The sequence below is a fragment of the Camellia sinensis genome, chromosome 1 (genome assembly GCF_055761805.1).
Source record: "Camellia sinensis isolate YWXY chromosome 1, ASM5576180v1, whole genome shotgun sequence".
NCBI classification, from domain to species: Eukaryota; Viridiplantae; Streptophyta; class Magnoliopsida; order Ericales; family Theaceae; genus Camellia; species Camellia sinensis.
In genome coordinates this window covers 139,534,778-139,549,910 of record NC_138961.1, presented here as the reverse complement: position 1 = coordinate 139,549,910, position 15,133 = coordinate 139,534,778, and the positions used below count along the sequence as shown (strand labels likewise).

General features: G+C 36.5%; 1 protein-coding gene across 5 annotated transcripts in view; it reads left to right on the top strand.

Annotated features, from left to right (window-relative positions):
• Positions 1-1,527, top strand: part of LOC114266186 (WAT1-related protein At3g30340) — a 49,472-nt gene extending 47,945 nt beyond the window's left edge. For 4 of the 5 annotated variants that reach the window (XM_082885313.1, XM_082885318.1, XM_082885312.1 and 1 more), the window contains 2 exons: positions 688-839; positions 986-1,527. In XM_082885313.1, the coding sequence (XP_082741439.1) occupies positions 688-839; positions 986-1,232 (399 nt within the window). In that variant the 3' untranslated portion in view covers positions 1,233-1,527. The remainder of the gene's footprint in view (positions 1-687; positions 840-985) is intronic. The other variant, XM_082885324.1, reaches the window with a different exon arrangement.
• Positions 1,528-15,133: the final 13,606 nt, after the last annotated feature.

Here is a 15,133-nt window from a genome sequence, read left to right as displayed (position 1 = left end):
GGCGTCACCTTGGCCATGTATTGGTACTCAGAAAATATATTCCCACAACTGCAGTGTTATAATAATTTTGACTTTTTAATTAAGAACTAAACTCTCCAAATACAACTATCAAATTCTTGACCTTGTGTAATTGTTCAGATGTTCGATTTTAAATTGTCCTTGACCTTGTGTAATTGTTCAACTATATGTTTTTCTTTTTTTTTTTAAGATAATTTTTGCACACACATTGCTTGAGTTCAACTTCTAACATATATACACACACACATATGAATCATGAAATTAATTATGATGTTAGGCGTACATGGCCCACTACAGAGCCCACACTGATAATTCAAATCATTAATTGTGTAGGAATTGTCAATTATTTTATCTTGAAAAAAACTATTTTAATCGGATATCAATAGGTACTTAATTGGAGTATATTTGTGTAATAATTTATTTTTAAAATCATACTTATTGTTGACACAAAATGTGTTCGAATCAAGTAATTATTGATATCCGATCAAAATATTTTTTTGCAGAAATAAAATATTTGACTAGCCCTACACATTGAACGATTCAGATCATCGATATGAGCTCTTTGGTGAGTCCATAGAAGCCCAACAACCTCCTCCAATTTGATTTCGAACCGGAGAGAAGCGTGTATGATTTTGGAGTCTTTTTTTTTTTTTTTTTTTTTTTTAACAGGGGGCATTAGCTACGGCTGCATCATTTTGCTTAATTTCATGGACAATTAGGCACCGAGGACCAACCTATCCCTCCATGTTCAACCCCTTGGCCCTCATTTTTATAGCTATAGCCGAAACTCTCTTTCTTGATGAACCCATCACTGTCGGAAGGTAACTACTAAAGTCAACAATTTTTACCTGATATTATACCAACTCGAATAAAGTGACTAATTCAACAATCAAAATCTTTATGAAATCAAAGCCATTTTTCAATAATTGTGTAAACTCATTCTCCGTAATTTACGACATGATTGCAGCTTGTTAGGAATGTTGTTGATCGTATCAGGTCTGTACTCGTTCTTGTGGGGAAAGAACAAGGAATCAAAAATCATGGTTTTACCAAAAGCAATATTCGATGAAACATCACTAGTAGTTGTTGTTCCTGATCAATCTGTAGTGAAGCAATCGACAGCTGTAGTAATGCCAAGTGCTTCTACCAGTATCAGCACCATTGATGCCGAAGATGGTGCTGACCCAAACCACGGGGAAGTACATGGAGTATAGTTAGTCGTGTGATATAGTCGACCTATTCGCTCCAAGTTATGATATGTTTAATTTCTTTAGGATTGAGTGATCATTCTAAATTGTAATTCCACAGATTGATAGGCTAAGTTTAGATTTTAAATTTGAAGGGATTTTTGCAAAGGGGTAATTATTCATAGGTCTTCTTACAAGGCAATGTGCATCATTAAGTTTCACAAGTGTTTGCAGAGATCAAAAAGTCTTACAAGTATTAGTGATGCTTTTTGTGATGATTTTTTAAATTTGTCAATAATTAGTAACTTTTTTTGTTGATGAATTTTTTAACTGTTGCTAAAAATTAATAATTAGTGACACTTTTTTTATTTTTTTTATTTTATAAAAATGCCTCTAACAAATAAAAAATAAGATTTTTTAGTAACAATGAATAGTGAATTGGACTTCTTGATGCATCAAAAAGTTAAGAAATTTATTGGTGCACTTGTCTTTCTAGTAGGATTTTTCAGTCCATTCCTCTTTTTGTAAATAGTTGGTTTATGATTGCGTATCCGATACTGCTGATTTAAACTTTCTTTTCATAGTGCTTGAGATTTTTCAATGTTAGAATAAGAAAAATTTCCAAAAATAATCTATACTGTCGACATGTACTAGTTGATGCTTTCGATATCAACATATTGTGATCGATACTGATACAAATCATTTGGCTAAAACTAAAAGGCCAACCTATTTTTTGGACTTTATTTTTATATTTTTGCAATTTTTTTAGCTTTTGAGTTATATATGTTTTTAAAACACTTTTGGTCGGTCTAAAAAAAAGGGGGTTTAATTTTGAAGAAAAAAATCACTAAAAACAAAAACAAGTCAATTTTTTTTTATCAAATTTTTTTTTATTTATAAAATTGGTTTATTTTTATCTTTTCTAGACTTTTTATTATTATTTATCTATTGTTAAAAATGTTTACTATCACCTGGTTGAGAAAAATTTAGGGTAAATTGTCGATAGGTCCTAATGATTAGATTTAATTATCACTAAATCCTATTGAAAGTTAGTCATAGCAAAATCGTTGTTAAAAATAAATTTTTATGACTTTTTCTGGATATATTGCTAAAAATTGACAATTAGTGACATTTTTTTGTCACGATTATTATAAATTGTAACTAAAACTTATAATTAGTGACTTTTTATGTAACGAATTTTTCAAATTGTCGCAGAAAGTTGAAAATTAGTGATTTTTTTGTGATAGATTTTTTAAACTATCACTAAAAATTAACAATTAATGATATTTTTAATAATATTTGATAATAATGTCATTAATTATCACAGGATCTATTGGATAATAAATTCATCTATTAAAACTTATACGTAGGTCCCAAAAAAATTTAACAACTAAATAAATTTGACATAATTTAAAGGGTAAGTCATACAAATAGTTCCTGTAGTTTATACGATGTGTCAATTTGGTTCATATTATTTCAATTTGCATGATTTTGCCCCTTAATTTAACGGAGTGAGTCCAATAAATAATGGTTGTTAAGTTTGGTGGATGGAAAATCTAACTATGTGCCAATTTGGTCCATGTAGTTTACACAATGTGTCAATTTAGTCCCTGTCAAAATCGAGCAAATTAAAACAATATAGACCAAATTGACACATTATGTAGACTTACCATCCACTAAACTTAACAACTGTTATTTATTAAATTAAAATGACGGAATATGTTAAATTAAGAGACAAAATCGAGCAAATACAAACAACATGGACTAAATTGACAGATTGTGTAAACTATAAAGAGTATTTATATAATTTACCCAAATTTAAAAAATAATAATTTAGTGAAAAAAAGAAAAAGAAAAAAAGCGTCACCTCCCAAAAAAATTGCAAGAAAATTATTTCACAAAATTTTTTGCTATGTTCTCCGTATTGTGGAGAGTAGTCAGGACAATGTCTTTTTGAAGAGTCTGGATCCTCTAGGTGATTCGATTTTGATCCTCTAGGCGATTCTCTGAAACCTTGGTTGAATAACAAATTCAAAAAAAAAAAAAGAAATAAAGCAATTGCTATGGTGTCTCAGAGAGAGAGAGAGAGAGAGAGAGCCATGTGCTGCTGTTTTGCAAGTATATCAGCAAATAAGCAAAAAGAAAGAAATTAAAAATGAACTCCAACAGACAAGAAGTTAAAGAAAACACATACAACAAGAAAAGCTGATTACAAATCACTCCATTTTGAGTTCAAGAAAATGCCATAAAATTTAGTCGATCTGTTCGACAAACAAAATATCAGCAACACACAAACTGAGAAAAGCATCTTCAATGAACTCATGAACTTCAGCTGGGTTGACAGCAATGTAACAGTAAACCAAGTCCTCCATCTCTTTCCAATCTTGAACTCCCGCACTCCGAATTATCTCTAGAATCGACTCTCTTATGTCCGAAAAAGGGTCTGTCGAGTACTTAACTAAGCAAATACTATCAGCAAAAGAACCAGAAATCTCGTCAGGCAACACAGCTGAGAAGCTAATTCTAGTACTCCACTTCTCCGAATTCTTCTTCTTCTTTGTCTTCCTCTTCTCGTTGTGATCCGGTTGTTGATCAGAAAGCTCCATAGCTTCTTCAAGAAATGCTAAATCTTTGAAGGTTCACAAGATTTGGAGAGTTTTAAATATTGAAGGAGTTGGGTTGGGATAAATTTTTGGAGTATAAACGTGGGATGCCGTGTGGACCATTATGTCGTCTCTCTCAAGAATTTTATGGTGGTTGTGTCCAATCAATAGCAAGAGTTTAATTGAATATATAGCTTAATCATAAAGAAATGACAGACAAAGGACAACGTAACGTTAGTTGGGTACATAAACACGTAATTTTCGTGACCTATTAGATAATTTTTTGTGGAGGAGGAGGTAGATGGAAATGCAGGGAGTGATGGGAGCCAATAAAGTCCATTGAAAGCCACCCATTAAAGTTGTTGCCCTGGCTTCTTGTGACAACATTCATGTACTCCATGAAAATGAAAATTCATGTTCAATGGTCCTTTTTATGCCTACAGCTTCTATCCAATCCTCTTAAGAGAATTGGACAGTTCAGTTCGGACATGTGGCAGTCTATTAAACGGATTTTATTTTAATAATTCAATTTATTATATTATTTATTGATAAGTGAAAAAAGATTGATCTAATCTGATCATTGTAATCACATTTACCTTTTAAAAAAATAATTTGTTTATAAAATTATAGTTATCATCTATTTTGTTGCAAATAAATGTAAAAAAACCATATTCTTGTAATTATTTAATCAATTTGATTTTTTGTGAATAATCTATCTATATTGAAACTTAAACGAGTTACAATTTAAATTATCAAAATAAGGCCCATGGTAGGCCGATGAACCCGAATTGGACCGTTCACGAGCTCAGTCATTTTATGACAAAAGCAAAAATAAAACCAAATAACAAATTAGCATGCAAAGGATTAACAACAAATAATTTTAATTATAAATAATGAAATTACAATGACTTAGCTCTATCGGCACTATATTCCTTCATTATAAATCTCAGAATCTAAAAATAATTCAATATATACAAAGATTATAAGAGATGTAAACTCGATCAAAATAAACCCAAATACAAATATCATATCAAACTACATAGATGGAACCACACTGTTAGTAGTATTTTTAAAATGTGTAAATTACTAAAATATCACATCATTTTATATGAATTTTTATGTAATAATGCTTGTTTGTACAACAACATTACTCAAAACTTGTACGTAATAATCTGAACATGTCCTCTAGATGGTTGGGATATTTCATGTTCTGTCCCTTTTGGCTCGTCAAGAAGAGTCTTGAATTGATCTTTGGGTTCAAAGAATATAAGAAAACAAAAATGAAGAGAAACAAAACGTTAAAAGAATAAAGCAAAACAAAATATTTGTTTAAATGCTCTGCTTCTTTTGCAGGTACCACAGGATGAGATTGGCAATCAATTCCTCTCCCTCTTTGTTTTTCTCTGGGTGCTACCAAATACACATTTAATTTCTCTTTATATATATATATATATTGACACTAAGAACATAAAATAAAAATATGTAATGTATCATAAAAAGTGTATTGAATAATTAAAATTTATTTTAAATGTAAATCTCATTATTTTTTATTTATTTATTTATTTTTTGATTGTGTTGTTAGGAAAAATCGATGATTCCCCACAAGTAAATCAATTAATGAGAATAAAAACTAATGCGGAAAAATTAAATCAAAAGCAACACAAGAATTTTTACGTGGTTCCCTCAATGTGAGGTACGTCCACGGGATCGAAATCCGATTCCACTATCAACCAAATAAGTTCCAAACGATTACAAAAGAGACACTAAGGGTCTCACAAAACCACCCTTAGGTGAATTCTAAATAATCACAAATAAACAAAGAGGAAAGACCTCACCAAATAGATGAACCAAAATCTTCAGAATCAGAGTTAAAAAAAACCCAAAATAATAATCCAAATCAACTTCACCAAAGCTGCCGAAACCACGCCACCACCGAATCACAACCACAGAACCATGCTTCTCACCATGATCATGATGCTGCTGGATGCTCACCTTTTTGGCAAAATACCAAGAATGGCAGCAGTACTACCTTTATGGTGAAAACCAATATATATATATATATATATAATTGGGTATTGGGTTTTGTAATCAAACCCTAAATTGTTTCCAAATAGAATTAGGTCCCCATGAATATAATATATAAAAATATATTATAACTAATACCAAACTAAATCAAACTCTTTTAATAAACCAATTGGGTCCCACACTCCAATAAAGAGGTATATCCAACAATTCTCCCCCTACTGACTTAGGTGGAGACATCAACCATACCCGTCAAAGTTCGGCACTTTAAATGTTTGTCCCTCGACAAAGTCTTCGTCAACATATCCGAAATATTATCATCTGTGTGAACCTTTTCGAGTTGTAACAATTTCGAATCTAACACATCACGAATCCAATGGTATCTCACATCAACGTGTTTCGATCTCGAATGAAAAGTAGAATTTTTGCTCAAGTGAATAGCACTTTGACTATCACAATAAAGCACATACTTTTCTTGCTTCAAACCCAACTCTTGCAAAAATTTCTTCAACCATAACTCTTCTTTGCAAGCTTCCGTAATAGCAATAAATTCAGCTTCGGTAGTTGAGAGAGCAACACATTTTTGTAATTTAAATTGCCATGCCACAGCTCCCCCTACAAAAGTCATCAAATATCCCGAAGTAGATTTCCGAGAATCAATATCACCGGCCATGTTAGAATCCGTGAACCCATCAAGCATCGGCTTACCATTCCCAACACAAACACACCTTCGAAGTCCCTCGAAGATACCTTAGAATCTATTTTACCGCTGCCCAATGTTCTTTACCCAGATTAGAGAGAAAACGACTCACCACACCAACGGCGTGAGTAATATCCGGCCTTGTACAAACCATGGCGTACATCAAAGAACCAACTGCTGAAGCATAAGGAACTTTCAGCATCTCTTCCTTGTCTTTCTCATTTGTAGGACATTGATTCGAATTAAGCTTGAAGTGACCCGCAAGTGGACAACCAACCGGCTTTGCTTTATCCATATTGAACCTCTCAAGAACTTTCTCAATGTAGCTTTCTTGGGACAACCAAATCAGTCCCTCTTTGCGATCACGAACAATTTTTATACCAAGTATTTGCTTTGCCGGCCCCAAATCTTTCATAGCAAAAGACTTGCTCAACTCCAATTTCAACCTGTTTATCATGGTAGAATCTTGACCCACAATTAATATGTCATCAACATAAAGCAAAAGAATAATAAATTTGCCATCCGAAATTTTTTTCACAAACACACAATGGTCCGAAGTGGTTTTAGAAAAACCATTATTCATAATGAAGGAGTCAAATTTTTTGTACCATTGCCGCGGGGCTTGCTTGAGTCCATACAAACTTTTCTTCAATTTGCAAACAAATTTCTCTTTCCCTTTCTCTACAAATCCTTCCGGTTGCTCCATGTAAATTTCTTCTTCAAGGTCACCATGAAGAAATGCGGTCTTCACATCAAGTTGCTCAACTTCAAGGTTCATACTTGCAGCCATGCCAAGTACAACCCGAATAGAAGACATCTTCACAACTGGCGAGAAAATCTCATCAAAGTCAATACCTTTCTTTTGCCCAAAACCTTTCACAACAAGACGTGCCTTGTACCTCAGATTCTTGCCATCATTCTTCAATTTGAAGACCGACTTATTTTTCAGAATTTTCCTCCCCTTAGGCAACTTCACTAAGTCATAGGTGTGATTTTCAAGTAAGGAGTTCATCTGCTCTTCCATGGCCTTTTTCCAATCACCTTTCTTTGCATGCTCAATTGCTTCTTGGTAGCTCTCTGGCTCCCCTTGATCAGAAATCAACACAAATTCATTGGGAGGATACTTTTTTGAAGGTTGTCGGTCCCTTGTAGATTTTCTTAACTCAAGTTGTGGTGGCGGTTCTTGAGTTGGATGCTCTTCCTCAATTTCTAGCTCAACTTCATTAGGATTAGCATCATCTTCTACATCATCAATAGGTGGCTGCACATCTCCCCTGTTTTCATCATCAACTGAAGATGAAGGAGATGGATCCATGTCAATGAGATCACTAGTTTTTTGCTCCGGTTGATCACCTTTGCCAAAGTCTTCAATTGTTTGGTCTTCAAGAAACACAACATCACGGCTTCGAATGACTTTCTTGTCGACCGGATCCCACAACCTACACCCAAATTCATCACGCCCATAGCCAAGAAAAATACATTGTCTTGACTTACTATCAAGCTTGGACCTCTCATCTTTTGGAATGTGAACAAAAGCTCGGCAACCAAACACTTTCAAGTGCTCATAAAACACATCTTTACCGGTCCAAACTCTTTCTGGAACATCACCATTCAAAGGATACGAAGGAGACAAATTGATCACGTCAACCGCTGTCTTCAATGTCTCACCCCAAAAGGATCTTGGCAATTTAGCTTGTGAAAGGAAACACCTTGTTCTTTCCACAATGGTGCGGTTCATCCTCTCGACAACTCCATTTTGTTGAGGAGTCTTCTTAACTGTCTTTTGATGCCGAATACCTTGGCTGCGACAATACTCATCAAATGGCCCAATGTATTCACCACCATTGTCTGATCGGATGCACTTCAATTTCTGCCCTGTTTCTCTTTCAACCATGGCCTGAAAATGCTTAAATACTTCTAGAACTTGATCTTTAATTTTTAGTAGAAAAGCCCAAACTTTCCTTGAATAATCATCAATGAAAGTAACAAAATAAAGTGCACCACCATGTGTTCTAACTTTTGAAGGACCACAAACATCTGAATGGATCAACTCCAAAACATTTTCTTTTCTAGAAGCAACATTTTTATGAAAAGAAACTCTATGTTGTTTACCCGCCAAACAATGAATATAAGTTTTGAGATGTGTACCTTTCAAACCGGGTAGAAGCTCTTTCTTGAACAATACTTGCAGCCCCTTTTCACTCATATGGCCAAGCCGCTTGTGCCATAATTCGGTAGAAGTATCATCTTCAAGTGCATTGACAACACCTTTACAAATTTTTCCTTGCATCGAATAAAGTGTATGAGTCTTCTTGCACTTAGCCACCATCAAAGAACCTTTTGTGAGCTTCCATATTCCATCACCAAATTTGTTGTTGAAGCCTTCATCATCTAGCTTCCCAGTAGAGATCAAATTGAGGCGAATGTCAGGAACATGCCTCACATCTTTAAGCAACAACTTGCAGCCCAAATTTGTTTCCAAGCAAACATCACCCATGCCAATAATCTTGGACAAACCTTCATTACCCATTCGAACAGAACCATAATCTCCTTTGGTGTAGGTAGTAAAGAAATCAACTCGAGAAGTCACATGAAAAGAAGCACCGGAATCAATCACCCAATTGCTCTCTTGGCCCACAAAATTGATACAATCATCTTCATAAACGACCATGAGATCACCATTGGTAGTAACTGCCGTTGTGTCTTCTTGGTTCTTGTCCACACTTTTGTCACGCCTTTTTTCCTTGTTCTTGAGCTTTCGACATTCTCGCTTCATGTGCCCTTTCTCATGGCAATAATGGCACTCAATGTCTTTCTTTGAAAAAGAACCATCTCTTGATTTGTCACGGCTTTGATCACGACCATGAGAAGTCTTACTCCTCCCCCTTGTTTTGCTTCGGCCTCTCACAACAAATGCTTCTGAATGAGAGGAACCCGCTGATTTTCTTCTGGTTTCTTCATTCAACAGGCTACTAGTGACTTGGCCCATTGTGACAACTCCATCGGGCGCCGAATTACTAACCGTCACAACCAAAGTCTCCCAACTTTCGGGCAAAGAACTAAGTAGAATCAAAGCCTGCAACTCATCATCAAAAACAATTTTCATAGAAGCAAGTTGGTTAACAATACTCTTTATTTCATTCAGATGTTCCGGAATAGGGCTGCCCTCTTTATATTTTAAATTAACCAACTTACGAAATAGAAAAGCTTTATTTGTGGCTGATTTTCTATCATAAAGGCTCTCTAATTTTTTCCATAAATCATGTGCTGAAGTTTCAGTAACAACATGATGAAACACACTGTCATCAATCCATTGACGGATAACACCAACGGCTTTTCGATTAAGCCTATTCCATTCATCATCTTTCATACCCTCGGGTTTGCCACTAGCACCCTCAATGGGTCCATACAAATCTTTACAAAATAATAGGTCCTCCATTTTAGTTTTCCAAGTTACACAATTGCTTCCATTGAAGCTAGATATACGACCCACATTCCCCTCCATTGATTTACACAAATAATTAAACCCAAATAAACCGTATGCTCTGATACCAGTTGTTAGGGAAAATCGATGATTCCCCACAAGTAAATCAATCAATGGGAATAAAAACTAATGCGAAAAAATTAAATCAAAAGCAACACAATGATTTTTACGTGGTTCCCTTAATGTGAGGTACGTCCACGGGATCGAAATCCGATTCCACTATCAAGCAAATAAGTTCCAAACGATTACAAAAGAGACACTAATGGTCTCACAAAACCACCCTTAGGTAAATTCCAAATAATCACAAATAAACAAAGAGGAAAGACCTCACCAAATAGATGAACCAAAATCTTCAGAATTAGAGTTAAAAAAAACCCAAAATAATAATCTAAATCAACTTCACCAAAGCTGCCGAAACCACGCCACCACCGAATCACAACCACAGAACCATGCTTCTCACCATGATCATGATGCTGCTGGATGCTCACCTTTTTGGCAAAATACCAAGAATGGCAGCCGTACTACCTTTATGGTGAAAACCAATATATATATATATATATATAATTGGGTATTGGGTTTTGTAATCAAACCCTAAATTGTTTTTAAATAGAATTGGGTCTCCATGAATATAATATATAAAAATATATTATAACTAATACCAAACTAAATCAAACTCTTTTAATAAATCAATTGGGTCCCACACTCCAATAAGGAGGTATACCCAACATGTGTAAATCTGATCATAATTGTGTTTAATTCCAACCATCAATTACAATTTTTTGTAAACTATTCTGCAATCCATTTTGTGTTACTAGTACTACTGTTTTTCTTAAATGTACAGGATTTTAAAAAGTGTGGAGAGAAATTTAAAATATGTATTTAAAAACTCATTTTCTCCTTCCTCTTCCTTCTACCAAATGATGAAATTGCCATTCATACCTCCCTCTTCTGTTACGGCCCCATTTTGGTTGAACAATTTAAAATCTCCCCCAAAAAATTTTAGAAATTAAACAATAAGATTTTAAATTTGAAGTAGAAATTTGTTGATGTCTTTTTCACAACCATTAATTGTGTAATGGATATCTCCCTCATTTTGGTAATAGAGACAATTTTGATCACATTTTTATTAAGTTTCATTTGGCTATCCTAGTTGGGACTAAAAAAGTATAAAAGATAAAATAGACTAAATAAATTAATAAGACAAAATGTGATATTCAAATTATAATCATTTCACTTTTTCTCTCTAAAAAAAAAAAAAAAAACTCAAAATTTTTGGCAAACAAACTTTTTAGTCCCATGCTAAAAAAGTTTCAATTTAAAAAAGCCAACTAAAAAATGTTTTAGAAGCTTTAAAATGCATATTTAAGAATTACTTACCATATTGTAATACTTGTACTTTATGAAACAATGCTTGAATAAATGAGTGTAATGAAAAAATTTATTATGTATAACTAAGGCTCATACACAACCCTATAAAGGTTTATTCGCTATGAACCTTTTTCTTTTGTTTTGTTTTGTTTTTTTTTTTCTGAAATTTGAGTCTAAGAAAATTACTTCTCAATCATTAAATACTAGCAATCAACCCGTAACAATAGAATTATTTTATTTTATTTTAAGTACAAATGCTTTGACAAAATGAAATGAGTTGAGTTTATTATTTTAAACTCTACGTAAGACATTTCTATTAAACAAAAATCATATATTAATTTTGGATTAACTACAAAAAGTTTATTATTAAAGAAAAGCCTCAAAAAAAAAATTAAAATCAAGTAGGGAACCTTAAATTTCAATCCAAAAATATTAAAATATTACTATCAATATTTTAAAATTATGATTTTTCAAATTAGTCTGTAGGTTATATTGTTTAAGTTTGACTTTTTTTGAATTGTAGATATTTTAAAATTGTGAATTTTTTGATTAGCCCTACTAAAGGTTATATTGGTTTAGGTTAATTGTCTATCGAGTACATTACCAAATGTACACAAAACTATGATAATGCAACGTGGTTAGCAAGGGATGGGTTGGACTGATCCAAGTGCTCCACGGGCCAACTAACCTTAGTCCCCCTTAGACAAACCTGCAACAAGTCCAGTGGGAAGGTACCAAAATAAGGGTGGTTCCTTCCCGTGGACCCTCTGACGGTCAAGTTAGATCGAACGTGGTCCAAATAGTAACGTAGAGAAAGTTGGGGGTAAAGAGAGAAAAAGAGTTACTTGGCCCAAGCATTCTACAGAAGCTTCTTTATATCTCTTGCTAATCATTTCCTTGTCTATTCATGTTGTCCCATTGGCCAAAAGCCTTCCACCTACTTGCCGTTGGCCACGGCCATCTTGACCTCCTTAGTAGTGAGAGGTCTTGTTGCATTTAATGCCTGATGTATAGTGTCAATAACTCTACAGGATCTTTGTCTACAACGTGGCTAACCCCATACCTGACACATGTCCAAATGCTGCTAGGCCTGGACTAGTACCAACTCCTCACTAGGCCTAATGTTGGGCTTCACCTACTAGGCTTTAACTACGTGACTGTTTGGGGAGCTTAAGACAACCGTGGGTTGGGCCTTCTTAGGCTATAGGTTGGGCCTTCCAAGGCTATACCCATCAGTAGTTCCCCATTCCCGAGCGCAACTTTAGTCCAGCGAAGAGAAGAAAAAAGGTGAAGGTAGTCCCCCAATTCATGGAAGATGGGACTGATCGAGTAAGTGGGTGGGCTAGAATGATGGCCGAGAGTGGGCGACCGTCTAAGTGGCCGACTGAATGTGACTGACCACCAAATTGACTGACCATCGAGGGGGCTGACCGTCAAGGGAGCCGACTATCGAGGTGGCCGAATGTTAAGGTGACCAACTGCCAAGGTGGCTGATCATCAAGGGGGCCGACCGATGGATCTGACCGAGTGAGTTTGGGTGGGGTGAAGGGTGATTAGAGGTGCTGGAGTGCACGGGGCATAAGGTACTGGAGTGCACGTGATGATGTGAAGTGGAATTGACGTGGGAGAAGAAAAAAAGTTAGTGGTAAAGAGGATTAACCGTGTTTGTCCAAGTGGGATAACTTAGGTCGTTGAAAGAGATTTTGTACCGTTTGCTGGAGATGAAGGGTTGCGATGGGAGAGAATTTGAAGGGATTGGGATATTGACGGGTTTAGTTTGTGCATTCCCTCTACACTTAGCAGATTTATTTTCAAACATGTTTTTAAACTAGCAGGTTTTAACCACGATCCTTAGAATACATGCAAGCCTTGGGCAATTGGTATTATGCGATTTTGATACCTTATTGTGAAAAATCAACTTATTCCAAACTTTACCTCATTTATCTCTTCTAACTCCCCTCTCTTTCGTATCGCAAACTTCCTCGCCCCCACAACCGAAGCCATCTGCAAGAACGTAAGAGAGATGGCGCAATAGGAAGCCCCTGCTATGATGCCTGATGCGCTGGGAGAAGACGACGTAGTTGCTCTAGAAAAAAAGTATAGGGTGGAGAGGTTGGTTGAAAGGAGGGTGGACCGACCACCATGACCCATTCCTTTGACGATGATTTTGGCTTCCTAGTCCATTAGCCAAGTGGCCCTAGACTGTTGGCATACTAAGGCAAAAAATCTACGTTGATGCCTGAGGATCTGGAGGAGATTCGCACCAAATTCTCGATCCCAAAGGATGTGGACTTAAAACTTCCAATGGCAGTGGAGAGAGCGTCAGATGCGAGGCCGATGGAGTTTACTTTATATGAAGAGGCGCTGAGTGGAGGTTTGAGACTACCACTCCCACAACTTGTCATCAACGTGCTGAACCATTTGGAGGTGGCTCCGAGCCAATTAATGCCGAATGCTTGGAAGATTTTGTTTGCTTGCGTAATCTCATAGCCGCGGGCGACCAATGGGGAGGCAATGTCTGTAGATGAATTTTTCCCCTGCTATAAGGCGTCAGGCCAACAAGAGACATGGGTAACCCTACAAGTAGTGCCTGGCAGAGGATTGGTCGCAGGACTGCCCTTGTCTGTCAAGAGGTGGTGGGCAAAACGGTTCTATGTGTCGGTGAACAATGGGAGGGGAGTGCGGATGATATGAAAGGTCCCCACCAAATCACTAGAGCCAAAGTCAATGGAGGGAAAATGAGGGACTTAAATGAGATGATCTCATTAAGCCCTCTGTCTTGTTCACTCTGAGACTGGGGCCTGAGCCCACAGAGGGAGACCCTACTCTTGAGGAGGTGGAGACGATAAGGAAGGCCCAAGAGGTAGAGAATAGGCGAATCTTGACTACAGTAGAAAAATATAAGGAGAAAGAGCTAGGCACAACTCCTAAGCCAATCACAAAGAGGGTTGCTTTCCCACAGCCCAAAGCCCTAGCAGAGAGGGACTTGAGAACTTTTGCGCCTTTGAAGGCTCCAGTTGACCCGTTGAAGAAGAGAAGCAGAGTAGAGGTGGAGCAGGTGTTGAAGAATAAAAGAAAGGTTACTACCGAGGGTGGGGAAGAAAGGCCCATACTAAAGAAGGTGAAGGAGGTGGTGGTAGTGTTAGGAAGAGAAGTTGAGGTGGGATAGGCTAGGCCTGGAATGGGAATTGAAGAAGACGAGGTTAATCCCCCAATTGCTGAGATAGTGGACTTGGTGGGGATGGAGGAAGAATAGAGAGGGGAGCAAACTGTTGACCTCCCCATCCCCCTCTCTCTCAGGGAAAATGAAAGAGACAGAGGAAGTGACAGAACTGAGAGTGGAGCAGGAAAGTCTAGCCACAGCGAGTCCAACCTTTGCAACAAGGAGTACCCCGCTCGCCATCTAGGTGTAGTGGTCAGTCGGTCGCTGGTTGAAGTAGACAAGCCTGCCAATGTTTTGAATGATGTGTGAGTTGAACAGATTCACGAGTGGCAGAGTTGGTGAGGGCCCTAGCAGCAGAGAGAAAGGCATTGGAAGAGGAGAAAGCCAAAATAGCAAAACTGGCCACGACGGTGGCCTCTGAGAGGGCTGCCTACCCAGATCTTTATGGCATAATTGTTGAATAGTTTAAACAATAGACTGAATTTCAAATAGCAGTCGACGTGACTGTGGCCACGAGCTTGACCACAGAGAGGGGCGAGGCTGGACCATCAAACTTAGCTACTGTCGAATTGATGGAGGGGCAGACTA